Source organism: Dermochelys coriacea, chromosome 3, assembly GCF_009764565.3.
Source record: "Dermochelys coriacea isolate rDerCor1 chromosome 3, rDerCor1.pri.v4, whole genome shotgun sequence".
In the NCBI taxonomy this organism is placed as follows: Eukaryota; Metazoa; Chordata; order Testudines; family Dermochelyidae; genus Dermochelys; species Dermochelys coriacea.
In genome coordinates this window covers 152,973,176-152,997,217 of record NC_050070.1, presented here as the reverse complement: position 1 = coordinate 152,997,217, position 24,042 = coordinate 152,973,176, and the positions used below count along the sequence as shown (strand labels likewise).

General features: G+C 41.7%; 1 protein-coding gene across 1 annotated transcript in view; it reads right to left on the bottom strand.

Annotated features, from left to right (window-relative positions):
• DNAH8 (dynein axonemal heavy chain 8) overlaps window positions 1-24,042 on the bottom strand; it is a 617,537-nt gene that overhangs the window by 25,497 nt on the left and 567,998 nt on the right. The window contains exons 86-88 of the mRNA XM_043511607.1: window positions 4,145-4,261; window positions 2,573-2,674; window positions 1,851-2,011 (exon numbers count right to left, since the gene is read on the bottom strand). Of these exons, the coding sequence (XP_043367542.1) occupies window positions 1,851-2,011; window positions 2,573-2,674; window positions 4,145-4,261 (380 nt within the window). The remainder of the gene's footprint in view (window positions 1-1,850; window positions 2,012-2,572; window positions 2,675-4,144; window positions 4,262-24,042) is intronic.

Genomic DNA, 24,042 nt, shown 5'->3' with positions numbered 1-24,042 from the left:
TATATCACATTTGAATACCAGATGTTTAACACTTCTTAAAAAATGCAAATGAAACATTTGAGCAGTGTATAACAGTCCTAGAAACAATAAGTATGAATATCTTGCAAATGACATAATTCATGACAGAATTATAGGAACTGCAGGGAAAAATGATGATTCATTATATCTTGTTAGAGATCATATAATATTAGTTGAAGAAAATAAAAACCAAGCTGTTGCATATATTGTTTGTGAATCAAAAAGGGAATACGTGAAAGACAAAAAATAAAACTGAGTGGGTACTAAGTGATGCCAAAAAGCCACTTTTAAATAATCGAATTGTGGAAATATACAAGAGACATGGCAACAAAGGTTACTCTTACATCAAAAGGCATACTGTCAAGAAAGTGTCACCCAAAGAATTATTTGGCAAAAATGTGTATAGGAGCAAAAAAGGTGTATGAATTGGAAGCATGGAGCAGCAGTATGCAAACATTACCAACTTTTTATTGTTGAATTGCATGGTATCTGGCACTGTAAGTGAATGCACATATTAATATAAACATGAATAATTTTACAATACACAAGTTGGCTAATGTTAGCAGAATTCAAAAAAGACTTCTATGACTTTACTTTCATTGTTTTTGAAAGTAAGTAGTTGCTTTAAAAGAATAAGTAAAATTGTTATCAGAGATATGCCATAAAGCTGCTAGACTGCTCTCATTGTACATTACCACAGGGGGTATTTTGAAAAAGATTTTTTTAAATTGAAAGCTGTGGCTTTCAAAGAGTCCATAAAAGCTTCCTTAGGCAGTGGACAGTTTTAGTACCGTTATACAAGGCACTGGTGAGACCTCACCTAGAATACTGTGTGCAGTTCTGGTCTCCCATGTTTAAAAAGGATGAATTCAAACTGGAGCAGGTACAGAGAAGGGCTACTAAGATGATCCGAGGAATGGAAAACTTGTCTTATGAAAGGAGACTTAAGGAGCTTGGCTTGTTTAGCCTAACTAAAAGAAGGTTGATATGATAAGAAGGGAGATATGATTGCTCTGTATAAATATATCAGAGGGATAATACAGGAGAGGGAGAGGAATTATTTAAGCTCAGCACCAATGTGGACACAAGAACAAATGGGTATAAACTGGCCACCAGGAAGTTTAGACTTGAAAATTAGACGAAGGTTTCTAACCACCAGAGGAGTGAAGTTTTGGAATAGCCTTCCGAGGGAAGCAGTGGGGGCAAAAGATCTATCTGGTTTTAAGATTCTACTCGATAAGTTTATGGAGGAGATGGTATGATGGGATAATGTGATTTTGGTAAATAATTGATCTTTAAATATTCAGGGTAAATAGGACTAATCCCCTGAGATGGGATATTAGATAGATGGGATCTGAGTTACCCAGGAAAGAATTTTCTGTAGTATCTGGCTGGTGAATCTTGCCCATATGCTCAGGGTTTAGCTGATTGCCATATTTGGGGTCGGGAAGGAATTTTCCTCCAGGGCAGATTGGAGAGGCCCTGGAGGTTTTTCGCCTTCTATAGCATGGGGCACGGGTCACTTGAGGGAAGCTTCTCTGCTCTTGAAGTCTTTAAACCACGATTTGAGGACTTCAATAGCTCAGACATAGGTGAGGTTTTTCGTAGGAGTGGGTGGGTGAGATTCTGTGGCCTGCGCTGTGCAGGAAGTCGGACTAGATGATCAGAATGGTCCCTTCTGACCTTAGTATCTATGAATCTATGACTCCAAACAGGTCCAAGAGTTTCCCTGCAAAATGTGTGCTTTTACTCAAATATATTTGATAGGGCTTTGATTGTTTTCAAAAGTAAAAGAAAAATCCTCAGCGTCATAATGTTTGAGACCCACTTACGTGATGTCAGCATTTGGATGAAGACCAAAGACTTCTGGGCTATCCATGGCAGGGAGGGTCTGAATGTACTCCTGATACTGATCCAGAGTTTTGCATACTGGGATTTTATATCCAGTGTAGAAACAAAATGTGCTCTCAAACATCTTTTCACTGAACCACACCTGTGCAAAATGAAGAAAAGATACACTTAGAGAAATCAAAACTTTGGATAACTTTGCCATTTCATACAGGGATTTCAACCTTGCATTTATTTTCTTCAGTCTTTTTGAGAAGTTAGAATTATAGTTGGGCTAAAACCAGTCATTTTACTCTAAAAAAAAAATGAGGCTGTGTCATTACGAAGTGATTCCTTCAAAAGTTGAGTTCAAGTTGGGTAAATTATTTTTCTTTATTAAAAAGTGTGCATACTCCTATTTTAAGAGGGCTATTCAAGGAGGAGGATCTCATGGGCTAGGAAGGAGAATTTGTATATTTTACCCACAAGGCAAGGCTTTTACAAGTAGAGTGTTGAGGAGATAAAAACCCACCAGAAACAAGAGTTCTGACATTCTGGATGATTCTCTTCATACAATATAATTGCAATATTGACTTAAATATTCACTTCATGAAATCTAACTGCAAAAATCACAAATCACATTATATATTTTAGTAAAAATGAATATTGATACAGTTGCCAGATTTTCTTTATAATGACAAAGAACTGTATTTTCAAGCTCTCTTACTCTTGCAAAACAATTAAGAAGACGCTTATCATAATCATCAGTGACACGACCTCCATATTGCACTTCTCCAATCATGTATCGTACTGTGCTCCATGATATACCCTAGATACAAATAAAATAAAATACTGTAGTTACAATCAATATCCATCTATGGCAGTGGTGTCCAACCAGTAGGTTTGGGGGACCCTGGTAGTCCCTGAGGCTCTAAATTGTGACCCTCAAGAATGACTGTGTTTAGAAGATAAAGTTCGATCACAAATTTCAAATATATTCCCTGAACCATGTCCTATAATTTTCAAACTCAAGTATTAGAATTGGTCCTGCCATGACATGGAGGCTTTGCCTCCCCAAAAACCTCCCACCACCTCCTTTGTAGTCCCAAAAGCAGATATGGTGTGGTTTTGAAGCCCTTTGAACAGCTGCGGTCTCTTCCTCGTTTCTTATCCACTTTCTCACTGGCCACCTGGTGCATTGCAGAAGATGGCTGTCCATTACCTGCTTCTGTGCACTACACGTTGGGAGCCTAAGGAGAACAGGGTAGAAGTTTGACTTTGTCAGAACCTAAGGGAATGTTTAGCAAAGGATGGCTTCCCTCCCTGACACAGCCACCCACAGCACCCCAGGAGAGGGCAAAATAGGAGAAGATGAGAAACAATAAGCAGTTATAGCTCCTGGATTCTCTGCCCCAATCCCATCACAGATTTGAGCAGCCTGAGGATTGCTCTTACGTGTACTGGCTCTCTGTAGTCCCCAAGAGACTATATACAAATTGGGGATAATCAGAGTTCAGCCTGCTCTAACTATTCCCCCTTTCTATCCAAGAGACTGTGGAGAGAGAAGTGTAGGAAACAAATACACTGGCTCTATGACTCTTCTGTGCTGGGGAAAATTCCTGCAGGGGACTTGTGGGTGATTTCACCGCCTAAGCATCACAAAAAGAGCAGAGCATGGTAGAGATTCTACCCTAAACTGTTGCCCTTGCTCTCTTTGAAACAATTAGTTAGGCCTTACGGATGAAAAAGTTGGATACTATGAATCAAAGGAAATATTAGAAATACTCAGCTGATGAAGTCTTAAATGGCCATTTTTAATTTTATTATGAACAAACGGAACCAATTTCATAGAAATGCAAGTAACTATAGACGTGTAGTTTATCTGCATAGTTTCTTTATTTTCTATAATATAATATACTTAAAAACAGAATCAACATTAACTAGTAATTGTTCAAAGGCAGTCATATTTTAGATAGAATGCTGAAATTGCAAGATCAAATTCTGAAGTCTCTAATCAGAACTCCTATTGTAGTCCATGGGAATATGCGCTGAGTAAGAACTGCAGAATTTGACCTATAGTGACGGATGAGAAAATGCTTAATGCTTTTTCAATTAATTTTAATTTTTTTTGTTACAGTTTTCATGTGGATCATAGTGTCCATACTAGACTGACTGTCCTTCAGAATTGACATTTTGATCACTATTCGTATGACTGAAAGAATAAATATTTTTCACAATATAAACAGAACTATGTGAAGTAGAAGCAATTATAGATACTGTTTACATAAATATGACTCACTTTCTTGATGTCACATTCATCTAAGTGATTCTGTATAAACTGAACACTGGCTGTAAAGTCAGCAGAGTTGAATTCATAGGGAATATTCCAACCCAAAGGGCCAAACTTGCGTCGTTCCTTAAGAATACCATTGAAAATAAATAGTCAGTCTGTTTTCTTTAAATTTACTCACTGTGTTGTTTCATTATTATTTCTGGTGAAGTTAAACTGGAATTAAAGATTACAGTCAATAAATGACCCAGTCCAAATACCCCATTATGCATTCCTCTGTGGCATTAATAATTAAAAATGGGTTTCAGGTGCAGCATATTGGAACAACATGTGAAGGAAAAACAACAAAAACATTTATCACTACCCATCCCAATCATCTTAATAGCCCTGGGTTTTAATATCTCCTATGTCTCTATTGCTGGATCAGGATGATAGTTTGTTATGTTAAGTACTATACTTGGCCTAATTTTCAGACATGATGAGCACTTGCAGTTCCCATTGATTTCAATAGACTCAGCACATCTGCCAATCAGGATATACTCTTTCTTTTTTTTCTACATATGGTCTATTTGCTAAAGGTAGTTTTAATTTTTCAGTTTCATATTATGACACTGAGTTGCTCAAGTGCACTTAGCTTGTCCCTTTTGCCTTAATTCCTTCTCCGATACCTTTTGATTTATATGCCTTTCAAAATTCTTACCACTTTTACACATGGTATGGCTGCCCATCTACCTCCCTTATGTTATCTCAGATCCTTCATTATTAATGTTTCAGGTTAACATTGTATGCTTCTCTGTAAATGTAAGTGTAAATCTACCAGTAAAAAGAAAAATAGTTCTCTCTAAAATATGGAGAAGTAATCCTTAGAACAAAGGCATTATAAAACACTGAACAGCCTCACATCCCTCGCAACCACATTTTAAACTCCTCATGTGGTGTAGGCCTGTGATTTGCTGACAATCTTCTTATATGACTCCTAGGAATCTCAGATATGTATTAGTCTGTTATTTTTGACAGGTTTCAGAGTAGCAGCCGTGTTAGTCTGTATACGCAAAAAGAAAAGGAGTTAGTCTCTAAGGTGCCACAAGTACTCCTTTTCTTTTAGTCTGTTATTTTTATTCCTTTGTATGAACATGTACATTTGTGCCCTCCTTGTAAATGGCTGTTGCATGCTATTTTGCTCCTTCTAAAAACTGTCCAAATGTAGAAGTAAAGAAATACAACAAGATAAAGACGGAGCTGTGGAATACTGTACTTACATTTTTTTAAAATCAGTTTCGGAGATAGCACATTTATTAGGCATCTCAAACAACATAACTTCCCAGTTAGCAACAGTAAATGGGTAAAACCCTGGCCATATTGAAGTTAATGGACAAAATTCATATTGACTTCAACATGCCAGTCACCTAATGTGTTGAAGTGTGGCTATGGTCAGAAAAATAACTATGTAAAAACTGGTACCTTACTCATCAGATCTGCTGCCTATGTGTACTGAGAGTTATATATACTGACCTAACTGGAATTTTCTCTACCTTGAAATGGATTTCTGAGAGACCACTAATCCATACTAACGGCATCTCTTCTCTCTACAGGTGATTGACAGACAAGCTGGACTACAAGCTGTCAAGAATAGTATCCCTGATGAGGCCATGGCCCATCTGGTGGCTGAGCTTTGTGACTTTGTCCTCACCCACAACCATTTCAGATTTGGGGGACAACTTATACCTTCAAGTCAGTGGCACTGCTATGGGTACCCGCATGGCCCCACAGTATGCCAACACCTTTATGGCTGACTTAGAGCAACACTTCCTCAGCTCTTGTCCCCTAGCACGCCTCCTCTACTTGCGCTACATTGATGACATCTTCATCATATAGACCCACGGGAAGGAGGCGCTTGAAGAATTCCACCTGGATTTCAACAATTTCCACCCCACCATCAACCTCAGCCTGGACCAGTCCACACAAGAGATCCACTTCCTGGATACTACAGTGCAAATAAGTGATGGTCAGTCACATAAACACCACCCTATACCAGAAACCTACTGACCGCTATACTTACCTACATGCCTCCAGCTTCCATCCAGGACACAACACATGATCCATTGTCTACAGCCAAGCCCTAAGATACATCCGAATTTGCTCCAATCCCTCAGACCGAGACAAACACCTACAAGATCTTTATCAAGCATTCTTAAAACTGCAATACCTACCTGGGGAAGTGAGGAAACAGACTGACAGAGAAAGACGGGTACCCAGAAATCACCTACTACAGGACAGGCCCCACAAGGAAAATAACAGAACACCACTGGCCATCATGTACAGCCCCCAGCTAAAACCTCTCCAGCACTTTATCAATGATCTACAACCTATCCTGGAAAATGATCCCTCACTCTCACAGACCTTGGGAGACAGGCCAGTCCTCGCTTACAGACAGCCCCCCCCCCCCAACCTGAAGCAAATACTTACCAGCAACTACACACCACACCACAGAAACACTAACCAGGAACCAATCCCTGTAGCAAACCTCATTGCCTACTCTGTCTCCATATCTATTCTAGTGACACCATAAGAGGACCCAATCACATCAGCCACACCATCAGAGGCTCATTCACTTGCACGTCTACTAATGTTATATATGCCACCATGTGCCAGCAATGCCCCTCTGCCATGTACATTGGCCAAACCAGACAGTCCCTACATAAAAGAATAAATGGACACAAATCGGACATCAGGAATGGTAACACACAAAAGCCAGTGGGAGAACACTTCAATCTTCCTGGACATTCTATAACAGATTTGAAAGTAGCTGTACTTGAACAAAAAAACTTCAGAAACAGACTTCAAAGAGAAACAGCAGAACTAAAATTAATTTGCAAATTTAACACCATTAATTTGGGCTTGAATAGGGATTGGGAGTGGCTGGCTCATTACAGAAGCAGCTTTGCCTCTCCTAGAATTGACACCTCCTCATCTATTGTTGGGAGTGGACTACATCCACCCTGATCAAATTGGCCCTGTCAACACTGGTTCTCCACTTGTGAGGTAACTCCCTTCTCTTCATGTATCAGTATATTTATGTCTACATCTGTAACTTTCACTCCATGCATCTGAAGAAGTGAGGTTTTTACCCACAAAAGCTTATGCTCAAATATATCTGTTAGTCTTTAAGGTGCCACCGGACTCCTTGTTGTTTTTGACAGACAAATGACATCAGTAAAATGAATTAGATGAAAATGTTGTTAGTGCACACTGGAACCAAAAGCAATTTGCCTAGAATTTACACACTACTGGAACTGGTTAAAATAATAGTAATCAGGTAGGTATATGGATTACTAGTGGTAGTGAAAAAATCACTTTTTGGCAGCAAGTTGCCGTAGAGTTCATGGGCTTTGCTTAGGTCAATAGGGTCAAGACCACAAGAAAGCTTCTCCACAACCATGCAGCTTTGCCTTTTCTCTTCATACTTTTCACAGCATTCTGAGAATGAGGGGGGAAAGAAGGGAAGGCACAGAGAACTCTGCAATTCCAAGGAACAGACTGTTTCTATTCCGAGTAGATCCCTGTTACTGTAGAAGAGAAGTAATTTGCAGCTGTGGCTTGTGTTAAATAAGCCTATTACTCTACATATCATGCAAATCAGATGAAATATTTCTGGGCTAATGCTACATTCCCTAGGATGCACACTGGAGTGGCTGAGCCAACCTGCTATGATTTTGAATTTCCCAAACTTCAAATATGGATTGTGCTGGGAACTGAGCATTTCTTTTCCTGTCCATTTCAAGATGGGTACCATCTTTCTGAGTATGGCTATGTTCTCAATCCCTCATCAATTATTGAGATAAGACCTCACCTCAGAACTGTCCGAACAGACTAAAACTGGATTCTGAAAAATCTGTCTTGAAATGTAAACATGCCAAGTAAACAGCTTCCTTTTCCAATATGCTAATATAAAGGTCTTTTTTATTCCATGACTTTGCCTTGCACAGACCCCTGGCTTAACAATCCTCTGAAGCCTTTTCTGATACAAATTCACATAACTCTCCTGTGTAATGAGGTAAGATCCCAAATAGACTAGAATCTTCGATGGTTCTAAAACACTCTTTTGAAGATTCATGATAAACCCCAATAATTCATTTGTAACCACAATCTGAACTTTTGGAAGAGATTTATCATTTACCAGCCAATCGTCTAAATACAGAAAAACATGAACACCCCAGGGCAGCCACTATTGCAATCAGAATCTTTGAGGAAATTTTTGAGGCCATACCAAGGCTGAAAGGGAGGACAATGTACTGACAATTTTGGTTGTTGATCTTAAACTTTGGATACTTCTGACAAATGTAGCAGTAGTTGTATGGAGATATGAGTATTGCACAACTGTGGATACTAAAACTTTTCTTTGCTGCACAGCTTCTATTATACACTAAAGAAATTTCTTCTTGAATTTGCTATACTCCAAAAGCCAGTTAAGCCATTTGAGAGTCAAGATTTCTGTGAAGGCTTCTGAATGCTTGGGCACTTAAAAGCAACAGCAGAGAAAGTGCCTTCATTCAGCTCATCTGAAGGGAAAGGAAGAAAAGCGTAGATCTCTTGTAGCTGCTAAATATATTAGCATCACTCTTTATAACATTTCCTGAGAAGTGAGGCATATTCTATATAGTAACAGTTAGAATGACAGAATCCATTTGTCTAATGGTATGTTTTTCCACTTTGAAAAAAAAAAGGATAATTCTGTCCCCAAAAGAATTAATGGGTTCAGAGAGCGGCAGGAAATCAGTGTGGATTTACTAGGATGAGGACCTTCCAAAAATCTTCTGTCCTCTGTCCCTCTGATATTTATATATAGTTCCCTGAGCTGCAAATGTTAGATGTATAATGTTGGTATGATTATCTGAAGAAGCTCATTGGTTCTGAACAGAAGCATTGAATTTGGGACTTTCTTTACTTTGCTGAAGAAAAGACTCCAGTTAGGGAAAAAACCTCTTACTGCTTTATCTAAGTATTATTAAAAAGTCCAACTCCCCCAAAACACAAGGAAGAGAACCTTTTCTTTATTCTGAAACTTGACAATCCATTGGGAAAGCCAGAGAATTATGTGAGCTACCACTTCATTGGACACAAACGGTGGGTCTGATTCAACTCCATTAAAATAAATGAAAAGACTCCAACTGATTGGAATGGGAGTTGGATCAGGCCACTTACAAAATTTTTTTAAATGTCCAAAGTATTTGTAACATCAGCTACAAAGTCATTAGTTAAAATGGCATGAATTTATTCATTTATTTATTTATTTAAATTTTCTCCTGCATGGTCAGTGCCTTCTCAACCAAATACTGTGACAAAGAAGCTTTAGAGATGTTCTGGACTCTCTACCCCCTAAATGAAACACCTTGTTATTATTATAATACTACTATTATTTGTATTATCATAATACCTCGGGATTCTAATCAAGGATCAGGACCTCACTGTACCAAGCACTATACAGACACGTACTAAAGAAGACAGTCTCTGCCCCAGAGAGCTCACAATCTAAATAACAGAGAAGATACAATAGGAGATCATAACAAATAGATTGGGGAATGGTGGGAGGACGCATTAAGAAAATGAACAGAATTGAGCAGAAAACCAGAAATTACAGCTCATCAACTGTCCAATCATGGCTCTTTCCATCCTTCTGTCACTAGTTTTCTTACGACATGTAGAGGGAGACTAACCTCTGTGGCCTGAGGGCCTTGTTGAGGCAGCCTACCAATACCAGATCTAAGAAGATAAAAAAAAAAAAAAGTAAGCTGGGACACTGTCAGATGGCTGAGAGTAGCGTGAGGAAGCAATAGCTGAATCTAAAGCAGTGCTACTCAAAGTGGTGGTCCGCAGACCGATGCCGGTCCGCGAGCCATCGGCTGCCAGTCGTCTCGTACATTGGAAAAAAAAATGTCAGTCCCCCACACCAGATAGCTTGAGAAGCACTGATCTAGAGGACACACACAGTGGCTGTGGAAGAGGAAGCAACTGACACAGTGGGTTTGTAGGGAGACAGCATATTTGTGATAAAAAGAAAGTTTATCTGCCTTATTAGACCTTGCTGCTGGCTGGGTCTTTGGCTGGAAGTCTGACCCTGCACATTTCAGACACACATGGAAAAAATGGTCACTAACTCTGTTCTGTAAATGTTGTTCTTCAAGATGTGTCACACATGCAGAAAAGGACCTGGGGATTACAGTGGACGAGAAGCTGGATATGACTCAGCGGTGTGCCCTCGTTGCCCAGAAGGCCAATGGCATATTGGGCTGCATTAGTAGGAGCATTGCCAGCAGATAGAGGGAAGTGATTATTCCCCTCTATTCGGCACTGGTGAGGTCACACCTGGAGTATTGCGTCCAATTTTGGTCCCCGCACAGCAGAATGGATGTGGACAAACTGGAGAGAATCCAGCGGAGGGCAACAAAAATTATTAGGGCCCTAGGGCACATGACTTACGAGGCAAGGCTGAGGGAACTGGGGTTATTTAGTCTGCAGAAGAGAAGAGTGAGGGGGGATTTTATAGCAGCCTTCAACTACCTGAAGGGGACTCAAAGAGGATGGAGCTAGGCTTTTCTCAGTGGTGGCAGATGATAGAACAAGAAGCAGTGGTCTCAAGTTGCAGTGGGGGAGGTCTAGGTTGGATATTAGGAGACACTATTTCACTAGAAGGATGGTGAAGCACTGGAATGGGTTACCTCGGGAGGTGGTGGAATTTCCATCCTTAGAGGTTTTTAAGGCCCAGCTTGACAAAGCCTTGGCTGGAATGATTTAGTTGGTGTTGGTCCTGCTTTAAGCAGGGGGTTGGACTAGATGATCTCCTGAGGTCTCTTCCAACCCTAATATTCTATGATTCTATGTCCATTCCAGTTCATGTATGTGCATGCCCAGTGTACCAGAGTAAGAGATTTTTCCCTTAGCAATACCGCACCCCCTGCTGCCTCATGCTGCTGTGCAATGGTATAAAGGGTGGAGCCACGCTGACCTCCATAGTTTCTACTTCTGGACAGACCCCAATACAGAGGGGAAGGAAGGTGAGTCATGGAATGGACACGGACAACACATCTGGAAGAACAAAAGGTATGGAACAGATTAGTAACCACTTTTTCTTCTTTTGAGAGATTGCACATGCACTTCAGGTGTATCATAAGCAGTCCAATCGAGAGATGGGATTGGATTTTAACTGAACAATGATTGAAGGACTACACATCCAAACCTGGCATCTCTCTAGACTGAGACATGGCATAATGAGATGCAAAGGTATGTACTGATGACCAATTGCAGTTCTACAAATGTCCTACCACTCTGTCAGAGTGGCATTGGCAATGTCGTGGCAAAAATATATGCAGGAGGAAATCCATGACGAAATTCTCTGAGTTGAGACTGGAATATCCTTCATCCTGTCCTCGACTGCCATGAACAATTGTGAGGATGACCTAAACGTGTTAGTCCTGTCCAAGTGAAAAGCTAAGGCTCTCCTGACATCCCAGGTATGGAGCATCTCCTCGTCTTTATGAGCATGGGGCTTATGAAAGAAAGTTGGCAAGTGTATTGCCTGATTGATGTGGAAGTGAGAGACTACTTAAGTCAGAAATTTTGGATGTAAGATCTTTGTAAAAGACTGTATAATGGGGCCAGCTATCAGGGCTCACAAGTCTACCCCTCCTCACAGAGGTGATCATTACCAAAAAGGCTACTTTCATTGAAAGACAGGGCTGGCCTTACCATGAGGCGAACTGAGGTGGCCACCTCAGGTGCCAGACTGTGTGGGGGCGCCACCACAACCCAGAGTGTAGAAAATGGTGTCTGCTGCTGGTGCATATGTATTCTCTCTGCTCTAGATGCACAGAGATGGTGGAGTGCTGTGCTGGAGGAAGGAGGGCACAAGAGACATAACAGGCAGGCAGGAGAAAAGGCGAGAGGGAATAACAGAAAGCAGCAGGAGCTGCAGGGAGAGAGAGGAGGAGCCTCTTATGTACCTCTCTAGCACCCCCAGGAACCTGGACTGATTAACACCAGCTTCTCAGGGAGCTTCCTGTTTCCTGCTGCTTCCCTGAACCCACTTGAGGAGAACAGGCAGTCAACTGAAGTAGTAGGAGCCAGTTAGGCCCTTAAGATGCTGATATTTTCCCTCACTCAGCCCCCGCTGCCAGCCTGCTTATTTGTCCCCCTCAACTGAGTGTTGAGAGCCACTATACCTGGCACAGAACAGCAGTCATAAGTGAAAGAAGAAAATGCCCCTATGGGGAAGCATTCTGAAAAAGAAAGAAAGCAAAGGAAGCTTTTCTAGCTAAGCAGGAAGCTCTCCTGAGTTGACATAGACATAGACACAAATGTTCATGGTGAGCCTTCCAGCCCCAGTGAAGATGTGAGTGGTGAGGAGATGCCTGATCTTCCGGTTAGTCAGAGTGCAGGTGACCTGGCAGCTACTACAGTATCCATATCTCCATCTCAAATGGATGTAACCATGCACATTCCTGAAGAAAAGTGTAGATCAGAGAAGAGTGTGGTGGAGGCGCAAGAAACAGCTGCTGCTGAGTTTAGTTCATTAAGTCTAGATGATCCAGGACTGTGGACCCACTTGAGCAGTAGCCTGAGCTGCCTGGGCCACAGCAAGTGAAAAACTTCATGTTCCCCAAAGACAATGAAAATAGACATTTCCATTCAACACATTACTGGCGTGAAATCCCCAATGGTGACAAAGTGGAGAGGCCATGGCTTATGTACTCAAAACCCAGAATGCTGCATACTGTTTTTGTTGCTAACTCTTCCAGTCTAATGTTCCAGCCACATTGGGTTCTACAGAAACAAAGGACTGGAAAAATCTGGCTAGAAATTTGGCATGCCATGAGAAGGCAGCAAATCACCAGAGAGCATTCCATCGGTAAAAAGAGCTTGAGATGAGACTAAGGTTAAAGGCCACCATAGATGATTAGCATCAAGAGAAGATTGATTGCATCAGAGTATCTTTACTGGCAAAATGTTCTGAAAAGGCTCATTGCCATTGTGAGAATGCTTGCTACCCAAAACCTAGCACTGAGTGGCACTTCAGATAAGCTGTATGTGCCAAACAATGGAAACTTCATTAAAATTGTGGAGCTGATGGCCGAGTTTGATGCTATATTTCAGGAGCATCTAAGAAGAGTCACCACCCACACACCACTACCTTGGAAAAACAATTCAAAATGAGATCATACAGTTACTGGCAACAAAAGTCAAACAGAAGGTTGTGGCACATCTGAAGTCAGCAAAATATTACTCTGTTCTTCTGGACTGCACACCTGACATCAGCCATACGGAACAAATGACTTTAATGGTGCGTTTTGTAACAACAAGAGAGCCTAATGAAAATATCCCTGCAATGGTGACAGTCAGAGAGCATTTTCTAGAATTTATTGACATTGATGATACTACAGGAGCTGGTATGACAAATGCGCTTCTTAAAAAGCTGGAAGATACGGGAATTGCGATAGCTGACATGAGAGGTCAGGGCTACGATAATGGTGCCAACATGAGAGGAAAGAACAGAGGAGTGCAGACACGGATCTGAGAGTTAAAGCCCTGAGGTTTTTTTGTCCCATGCAGTTCTCATTCATTGAACTTGGTGGTCAGTGATGCAGCATCAGCTTCTAGTCAGGCTGCTGAATTTTTAAATGTAATTCAAAGCATCTATGTATTTTTCTCTGCATCAACTCATTGATGGCAAATTTTGAAGCAACATCTGGGAACATCCTCTCTAACACTGAAAACACGGAGCGCCACACGATGGGGAAGTCGAGTGGAGGCAACAAAGCCTATCAAACACCAAATTGAGAAGATAGAAGATGCAATAGTTGTCATTATGGAGCATAATGCTATGTCAGGAACTTTTCGTGGGGGAACAGTGGCAGAGGGAAATGGAATCACCAAAAACATACATAACTTCAAATTTCTGTGTGGCTTAGTGTCATGACATGACATACTGTTTGAAATAAATGTTGTAAGCAAAAGACTCCAAGGTGTTGACCTTGATATATCTGGAGCAATGGAACAACTGGACAAAGCAAAGTCATACCTACAAATCAGTCAAATGAGGGATTTCAAAATATTCTGAAGAGTGCACAGAAGTTGGCAGAGAAACTTCACTATTGAAGCTATTTTCCCACCCATTCAAGAATATAAGAGTCACTGAAGAAGATGACATTTGATTATGTGGCACAGGATAATCCCATAAGAGACCCCAAACAATTCAAAGTTGAATTCTTCAACCAGGTGCTACATTGTTCAATACAGTCAGCTAAAGAACGTTTCATGCAGCTCAAGGAACACAGCAGTATATTTGGGATGTTGTATAATATTCCAAAAGTGCTCACTATACCTGAAGAAGACCTCACCAGCAATGCAGGGCACTAGAGACAGTGTTGACACATGATGACATACATGATATTGATGCGAGTGATTTAGGTGATGAACCGAAAGCCCTTTCAAGATACATTTCAGCAGGATCAACTCCAAAGGCTGTTCTGGAATATATGTGCACAAATAAGATAACCACCCTCTTTCCAAATGCTTTTGTTGCTCTGCGCATACTTCTAACACTTCCTGTAACAGTTGCCAATGGAGAACACAGCTTCTCCAAGCTGAAGTTAATAAAAACACATCTACATTCCACAATGACACAGGAGAGGCTGGTCGGCCTTGCAATCATCTCAACAGAGCATGAGCTGGCCCAGACTGTGGACCTTCAGCAGGAAGCAGTTCAAATCTTTGCAACCAAGAAGGCACGGAAAGCAACACTTTGATTATTCAAACAGATAAAAGTGCTAGTGTTTACTATGCAGACAAGAAAAGTTACATTTGCTGTTCAGGCATTTGAAAGTTAAGTGTTATTTAAAATTTCTGAACAAGGCATTTTAAGTTGTTAGTTCTCCTTTATAGGGGTAGGTAGCAGAGCAGTACAATGAGTGGAGAAGAACAGGAAGAAGGCAGAATTGAGATGTTTCAAAGTTTTGGCCCAAAGGAGGGGGCATAGGGGTATCATTTGAGCTCCCCGCCTCAGGTGCAAAAATATTGTGGGCCAGCCCTGTTGAAAGATGAAGCAACTACCAGTTAGCCTGGGGTTCAAAGAGTGGAGCCATCAGCCTTATTAATACCAGATTTAAGTCCCAAGGGGTGATAGGATCCAATACTTGGGGAAATAACCCCAGACTCCTCAAGAACTTGAGATTGGAGAGAACTGACTGATTAGCAATTGAAGGGTGGAAAGTGGAGATAGCTTCTAAATGAATGAACCCTGATGGAACTAATGGAAAGATGTTGCTATTTCAGGTGGAATAAATAGTTCAGAACATGCTGTATAGAAGACCAGAACGGTGAAACACCTTTTTGATGAGACCACAAGTTCCAGTTCAATAGTAAGTGTACTGTGATAGACCCAGGCCAGTTGGGTACAACAAAGTAGTAGAAGACAGATATACTGGCCACTGGATTAGCAGTTTTCTATTCCCTGACTGACCAGAGTAGGGGCTGCTCCAGGCTAATGAGAACACCTGAGTCCAATTAACCTGCAAAAAGTCAGGTGAGGTCATTAAGGTAATGTGAACCCCTGACTCTAATTAAGGCCCTTCTGATACTATAAAAGGGCTCACTCCAGTCAGGCTGGGGAGAGCCAAGTTGCCAGGGGAGAGGAAGTGCAGCTGAAGATCTGGTTAATGAAGACACCCTCAAGCCATTGGTAAGGGAGCCCTATGGTAAGGGTGAAGAAGCGAGAAGCGGGAGAGCTGTGGGGAAGTGGCCCAGGGAAATGTAGCAACTCTGGCAGTGAAAGGTCAGTTGCTAACAGCTGCTACCATTAGGGTCCCTGAGGTAGAGGGTGGACCCGGGTTCCCCCCAAACCTTCCATTACAGAAACACCTCCTGGGAGGGGAAGACAGGCCCCTGTCCGGACAGGAGGCTAAACTTTTCTGAAATAAGTCCCTAGGGACAACAGAGACTGTGGGTGTTCTCTCACCAACCTCCTTGCTGGCTTATGATGAAAAGTGCTCAGTAGACTGTAACCCTGGACCTAGAGAGAGAAGGGCTACGTGGAGGGTTGCAGTGAGCCACTGAGGCTAGCATAAACCACCTAGAAGCGCGACCCATGGGTATAAAGTCAGAGCTCTGCCACAGTACTTAGAAGAAGGTTTTCTTCTATTCATAAGGACATTTGTGCATCCCTTGAACAGGCCTCTTTCATGTCCCTCAACCAATCTGGAAGCTCTGCTGGACACCAAGGGGGAAAACTCCTCAACAATGGAAAGTGATGCCTCCTATCTTGGGACTGAGACATATCAGCAATCTCTGATTGAAAATGAGCCTGAGTCATCTGATATGTGGGATGGGTGGTATGTGTGGTCATGTTTGGTGCTGAAGACTGCTGTTGAGACTCTAGAGATGACAGTATCAAGATGAGCACAGAGGGTTCGCCTCTGCATGGCACTAGGCAAGGCGGTGCAGGAGTATCCTAAGGTGGCTATGGTACCAGAAGCTGGCCTCTACCTGTATGTAGATATGATGCAGACTGAGTGTTCATTGGTATCAAGAGAGATGTCTCCTTTACTACTGAGGATGCTGATACTCCGAGGCACCCATGCTGCAGCATATGCCTCTGGGGTTGTTGGTACTGAGAGGTCCTTGTATGCTGCTGTTGTTACATTAAAGGTGATGATACTGCAGAATGGGTTGGTCTGCTAGCAGCAGCCAGTCTCAATCGAAGAGGCACACATGCTAGAATTGACGATCCTGCCTGAGATCCAGTGGCACCCAGGAATGGCTCTTCTCTGAAGATACTCTACCCTGCTTCCCAGACTGTTTACTGGTTGACAGTACTAGGGACCTTGATATCTTAGAGGATGAGTCCTTCAAAGTATCCTGATATTTCTTTTTGGTACCAGGGAAAGAGAGTGGCAATGCCTGGAGGGGCACTTCTGTCTGAAGCAGAAGTGGTCGGTGCCTGCCTCGAGCAGGAAAGCTATGATGGTGGACACAGGGCAGCCTCCTGGAGAAGATGACATAGCCTCAGCTCCCTAGCCTTTTTAGGCCAGGGCTTACAGATTTGTCATCTGTCTTGGACATGACCCTCGCCAAGACACTTTAGACACTGAGAATGAGGTCACTCACCAGCATGGATTTCCTGCAGCCAGTGCAAGGCTTAAAGCTAGGAAACCAAGGCATTCCCTGGTACCAGGCATTAGCACCCAGAACAAGTGGGAACTAAATTATGAAAAACAAACCACCAAAATTGAAACTTATACTAAGCTATGAACAAGTCCCAAACTATATACAAGAAGAACAATGCTACCAAAAGGGAGAACAGTAGCAAAAGCAAGCTACCATGTTCTGACCTCCGACCATGGCTGGTAAGAAGGAACTGAGTGGGTTGGGGCGGTTCTGCCATTTACACATTGCACAGCATCATGAGGCACCACCTTGACAGGTACTGCTAAGGGAAAAATTTCCAACTCTGGTACACTGGGCATGCAAACACCTGAAGTGGAATGTACATGTGCAATCACTCGAAGAACTTCTGTTTCTTGTAGCTGATCAGGGAAGACAGAGCTGTCAGTAAATGTCTTCATATTTTTCCTCTGATTTTTCAGGGATGGTTTCCAGACATTTTGGGGGAACAGGGAGAGGTAGGAACTCCTAAAAAGAACTATACATCAGTATCTGCTTCTCACTGAAGCATAATGGAAGCTAGTTCCAGTGTGCATTAAATAACACAGACCTCCTGTAGCAGGAGACTTTTCTTTCTTCTGGTTCATGTGTCTGCCTGTAAATTCAAGTGTGGAGTGAAAAGGAGGCCTTAGTATTGATTGCTAGCTACACATGACAAATAAATTTTTATCTCACTTTAATCCCATTTACACAGCAATGCCAAAGTAGCTATGGGAGAGTCAGCTGAATTCTTTTATGGCTTGCACACACATTCATAACATTGTTGACTAACCATCAGAGGACCCAACCACATCAGCCATACTGTCAGGGACTCATTCACCTGCACATCTACTAATGTGATATGTGCCATCATGTGCCAGCAATGCCCCTCTGCCATGTACATTGGCCATACCGGACAGTCTCTACGTAAAAGAATACATGGACACAAATCGGACATCAGGAATGGTAACATACAAAAGCCAGTAGGAGAACACTTCAATTTCCCTGGACAGTCTATAACAGATTTAAAAGTAGCCATACTTGAACAAAAAACCTTCAGAAACAGACTTGAAAAAGAAACTGAAGAACTAATGTTCATTTGCAAATTTAACACAGTTAATTTGGGCTTGAAAGGGACTGGGAGTGGCTGGCTCACTATAGAAACAACTTTCCCTCTCGTGGCATTGACACCTCCTCATCAATTATTGGGCATGGACTACATCCACCCTGATTGAATTGCCCGTCAAGACTGGTAAGGTAACTTCCTTCCCTTCATGTGTCAGTATAATAATGCCTGCATCTGTAATTTTCACTCCATGCATCTGAAGAAGTGGGTTTTTTACCCACGAAAGCTTATGCCCAAATAAATCTATTAGTCTTTAAGGTGCCACTGGACTCCTCATTGTTATTGTTAACTAAGTTACAGCTATGGAATCTATCTCACTGATGATGTTATACAACCAGAAAGACAATGGCCTGACATTCAATCCTCAGGGTGAACCTGCTGTTCTGCAGGTTAGAAACACCATCTTTTTATATGTAATCTAAACAACTTTGATATGAAAACTGTTGAAAGACAATGAACATGTCAAAAAAGCTAATGTTGATAAACTTCATAGCACCATTATTACAGAGTCACTTTCAAAGTATAACCTTATTTTAAAAGTTCATCATAAGAGTAAGTGTTAACTATACATAGGGCTAAATTCTAAAATAGCTATATCTGTATAGAATATTAAAATAACATCTAAATGTTCATTCAATTGCAGTTGCACATGCTTTCAATTTTCAACTGACATCACATAATAGCTGTGAAAAAATAAATAATTATCAGTCACTGTATTTATTAGAGTCTATTTATGCTTTCAGTACTACAGTAAAATGGCATTCGAACAGAGAGCAGTATGTCTTCAATGACCAGAAAACAATAAGGACAAAAGAACTGCCCATAAGGGCCAGCCTTACGCGTGGGTGACAGGGGCGACTGTCCAGGGAACTGTGATTGGGGTGTGTGTGCTGTGATCAACCCCCCGACTCCAAACACAGCCAGCCCAAGGCCCCTTTAACCCCCAAGTGCTGGGCTCAGAGCCAGGGAGGGACAGGGCTGGGGAACCCCAGCCAGGGGCTCCTATTGTGCACTGGGCTACGGGGGGACAGGACTTCCTCTTCTCCTGCACGGGCTGCACCCGGGGCTGGGTCAGACCCACCTCGGGGCACCTCCCCTGGCTGCAGGAAGCTCTGCACCCCTGCCCTGCTTCCTGCCCCCATTGCAGATGCAGGGGGAGGAGTCACTGCCAGGGGAGCCTCCCCAAATCCATCCAACCTCCGTGCACCTCGACTCAAAGAAAGGGTGCCAAAATACAAGTTCGCCCAGGGCACCCTTTTCCCTAAGGCCGGCCCTGCTGCCCAGTGTAGTCAGTATAAAAGAACTAGTCCTAGGGGATTAGACTGAAAAGGCAATTTGTTAAAATACATCAGGCTTTCACCTTCATGTCACTAATATGAATTTCACCTTAGACCACTTGTGACCAAAAGAAGTTAGCCTATGTAACAAACTGGTAGTCTCAGATTAGTTTATAGTGGACAGATATTCACCCAGCAAAAAGTTATGGTTTACATTGTCAACAAGAATGCTGATTTTTGTCAATCTCAGATAGGAAATTATGGATTTTGTCACACTCCTAGAGATGGTCCCTCTGAGGTCAGGGCTGAGATAAGCTGCAGAGTGATTTGCATTGCCATTGCTCAAACTGGTGTAATGTACATAATGAGAGGCCTGGATGAAAGTATAAATTACACCAATTTAAACTAATTCTTGCCTCCCTTGGACTTAGATTCACCTCTAAATGTGACTACAGTGATGTTTAGAATAGAAAATTATGTCATAACCTCAGAGGCAAAGTTCCATGTTCCAAAACCATCAACTCCCCAAAAGTGTATATGAATGAGGATGGAACAGAGAAGAAAATTTTAGCAATGATAGCAAAGAGAGAGGACAATTCCAGGGTTACAAATCATAAGATTTCAGATTAAGCAGAGTATTGGTTTTGAGCAGAGCCTAAACAGAGCCCAGTAAGCACTTTCTCCTTCTAACAGTTGAGATGTTTAGAGCTTAAAGGGAAATAAGACATTTCTTTTCTGCTAGCAATTTCTCTCTGAATTCATTACTCATGGACTAATGCACTCCACCTGTGGAATTCAAAGGTGGCCCAATATTGTGCTGGAGGCCCAGGACTATGCTCTGCTCTTCAGTTCAGGCCACCAGAAGAGTTCTTCCACAGCTATAGAAACACTCCAGCAACCAATTATTAGCATTAAAAAAACTTGATATAATGTATTAAATTACCCTTATGATAATTTCTCCCTTTAGAGAAGAACCCCTTTAGAGAAAGATTTCAATTTATAGTCATGTTATTTATAAGACTACCACAGTGGGCTGAATTTGAAGAGAGGCTGCTAACAGAAAGAAAATAATCAGCTAAGGAATTTCTAATTCTGTTACATAGCTTTTCTCCTCATTCATTACCCAGGGGAGGTAGCGAGCAGTGAATCCCAGAAGTAGGGAGGGAATGTATAAGCAGAGTTTAATTATTATAGTAAAATAATATGCAGCAATGGAAGTTTCTCCCATATAAAACAAGAGCTTTATAAACTAAGACACTATGTGGGAACCAATGCAGTAGCATTTTCCTACCAAAGGATACCATTGCAGAGGAATGGAAACTTACTTTGCAAGTCTTCCTCAGATGAGGCTCATATACTTTTCCCCTAGTGCCTCTAAGGACTTCTGTGAATAGTTTCCCAGATGCCTGGCATGCCAACTGGTGCCAGGTTTTTATATCTTGCCTGCAGCAACCTTGAGGCTCTAAGACCTTGCCATTTTGGAATGAGATGAACAGCGTACAATTGTCATATGTACTCCATATGCTTGAGATATATCTTTAGAGCTCTAGGAATACCCATTTATGCCACAACCTTCCAAGGGTTAGAAAGAAATGATGGGAGAACTATTTCCCAGGAATTGCAGAAAGAGGAACTTATCTTGAACTGAAAGGTTTCTGGAGCTACAAGAATAACCTTTTCCACATGACAAAGGCAGTGTTGATGGTTGTATGGACATAGGAACTAATTCCAAAACTTGCCTTTCAGAAGTCATGGCAACCAGAAAGGCCAGCCATAGGGTTTTCTAATTGGTCAATGTGATTAAATGTAATACATGACACTCATATGGAGGATCCAATTTGCCTGACTACAAAATGTTGCTATGGCTCGTACCCACGTTTCTACAGTGCTTGGTTACAGGATTCCAGCCAAACCTCCTGCAAAAACTCTAGTGTAGCTGAGATTACCAGACCTTTGGGATTATTATAATATTTGTATCACAATAGTATCTAGAGGTCAGGTCCCCATTGTGCTGGGCACAGCACAAAGAGACATTCTCTGTCTCAAAGACCTTTCTGTTTCCACTCACACCAGAAATGTAAATTTGACCATATCAGTAAATGAAATATCCTGAAAAAAGAAAATGAGTACTTGTGGCACCTTAGAGACTAACAAATTTATTTGAGCATAAGCTTTCGTGAGCTACAGCTCACTTCATCGGATGCATTCATCCGATGAAGTGAGCTGTAGCTCACGAAAGCTTATGCTCAAATAAATTTGTTAGTCTCTAAGGTGCCACAAGTACTCACTTTCTTTTTTGCGAATACAGACTAACACAGCTGCTACTCTGAAACCTGAAATATCCTGGTTGAGTTCTGTCTGGATACCAAACTGTATCAGAGGTTAGTGGAGAATCCATGCTGTTAACTGTAGGTGTTCCCGGTCTCATGAAGGAGTTCATGCTCCTAGAGGTCTGGTGTTTTCTGCAGATAATGTGTTTCAGAGTAGCAGCCGTGTTAGTCTGTATTCGCAAAAAAGAAAAGGAGTACTTGTGGCACCTTAGAGACTAACAAATTTATTTGAGCATAAGCTTTCGTGAGCTACAGCTTACTTCATCGGATGCATTAGGTGGAAAATACAGTGGGAAGATTTATATACACACACAGAGAACATGAAACAATGGGTTTTATCATACACACTGTAAGGAGAGTGCTCACTTAAGATGAGCTATTACCAGCAGGAAGGAAGGGGGAAAGGAGGAAAACCTTTTGTGGTGATAATCAAGGTGGGCCATTTCCAGCAGTTAACAAGAATGTCTGAGGAATAGTGGGGGGTGGGGTGGGGAGAGAAATAACATGGGGAAATAGTTTTACTTTATGTAATGACTCATCCACTCCCGGTCTCTATTCAAGCCTAAGTTAATTGTATCCAGTTTGCAAATTAATTCCAATTCAGCAGTCTCTCATTCAAGTCTGTTTTTGAAGTTTTTTTGTTGAAGGATAGCCACTCTCAGGTCTGTAATCCTGTGACCGGAGAGATTGAAGTGTTCTCCGACTGGTTTTTGAATGTTATAATTCTTGTCGTCTGATTTGTGTCCATTTATTCTTTTACGTAGAGACTGTCCAGTTTGACCAATGTACATGGCAGAGGGGCATTGCTGGCACATGATGGCATATATCACATTGGTAGATGCACAGGTGAACGAGCCTCTGATAGCGTGGCTGATGTGATTAGGCCCTATGATGGTGTCCCCTGAATAGATATGTGGACAGAGGTGGCAACGGGCTTTGTTGCAAGGATAGGTTCCTGGGTTAGTGGTTCTGTTGTAATAGAGCCTGGGAGTGGATGAGTCATTCTCTGTGTGTGTATATAAATCTCTCCACTGTATTTTCCACCTAATGCATCCGATGAAGTGAGCTGTAGCTCACGAAAGCTTATGCTCAAATAAATTTGTTAGTTTCTAAGGTGCCACAAGTACTCCTTTTCTTTTTTGCAGATAATGTGGCGTCCTTGGCTATCTAGCAAGAACTAAAGGCCTTCTGGGCCTGTGAAGTACTAAGAGTAGTATCACAAACTCTCCCTTTTACTCTCTTCCGTGTCCTTTCGGTGAGTTGTCTTAAAAGGCTGTAAATTCTTCTGTACCCAGGAAATTATTTCTACTGCCATGAGAAGCTTTGACCTCTGGTTACACCCTGGTTTCAGAAGGGTTATAAACACTCATGCCTCTGCAAGTATCATAATTGCTCACTATGTGGTTTCTTGCACTTTCCACTGATACAGATGGTACTAGTTACTGTCATGGACAGGATACTGGACTCAGTGGACCATTGGTCCAAACCCAAATGGCCATGTTTGTGGATTTTCCTTTCTCCCTCTGCTCCCGTAAGATACACTCTGACAGAGGTGTTGAAATGAACTGAAAGGATGTGTACAATGAGATTTTGGAAATATGTCTTCCAGGGAAGCTTTCTTTCACAGTGAGTATGCAAGGATCTAGATTTCAGAGGGGTAGAAACCTCATGTTTTTTCAAGGATTTAGCGTCAAAGTTGGATTTTTTTTTAATTTACCTACCTAAAAAGGGGCATTGGATGTTATCCAAGAATGACACACAATTTTGCATTGCATCAAGTTCATGGTTCTATGTCCTCAAAAGTAATTTAAGCAGGTGCATTTTGAGAAATCCACTTGGAGCAGATGAAGCTGAAGCATGGCACCAGCAATCCTAGCCACTGGAAATAATTGGCTAGTGATGACCTCTCAGGAAATGATTGATGCAATGAAGGTTTTGATCTTTGCAAATCTTTATCATTATGGTAAAATTAAAGCCAGATCC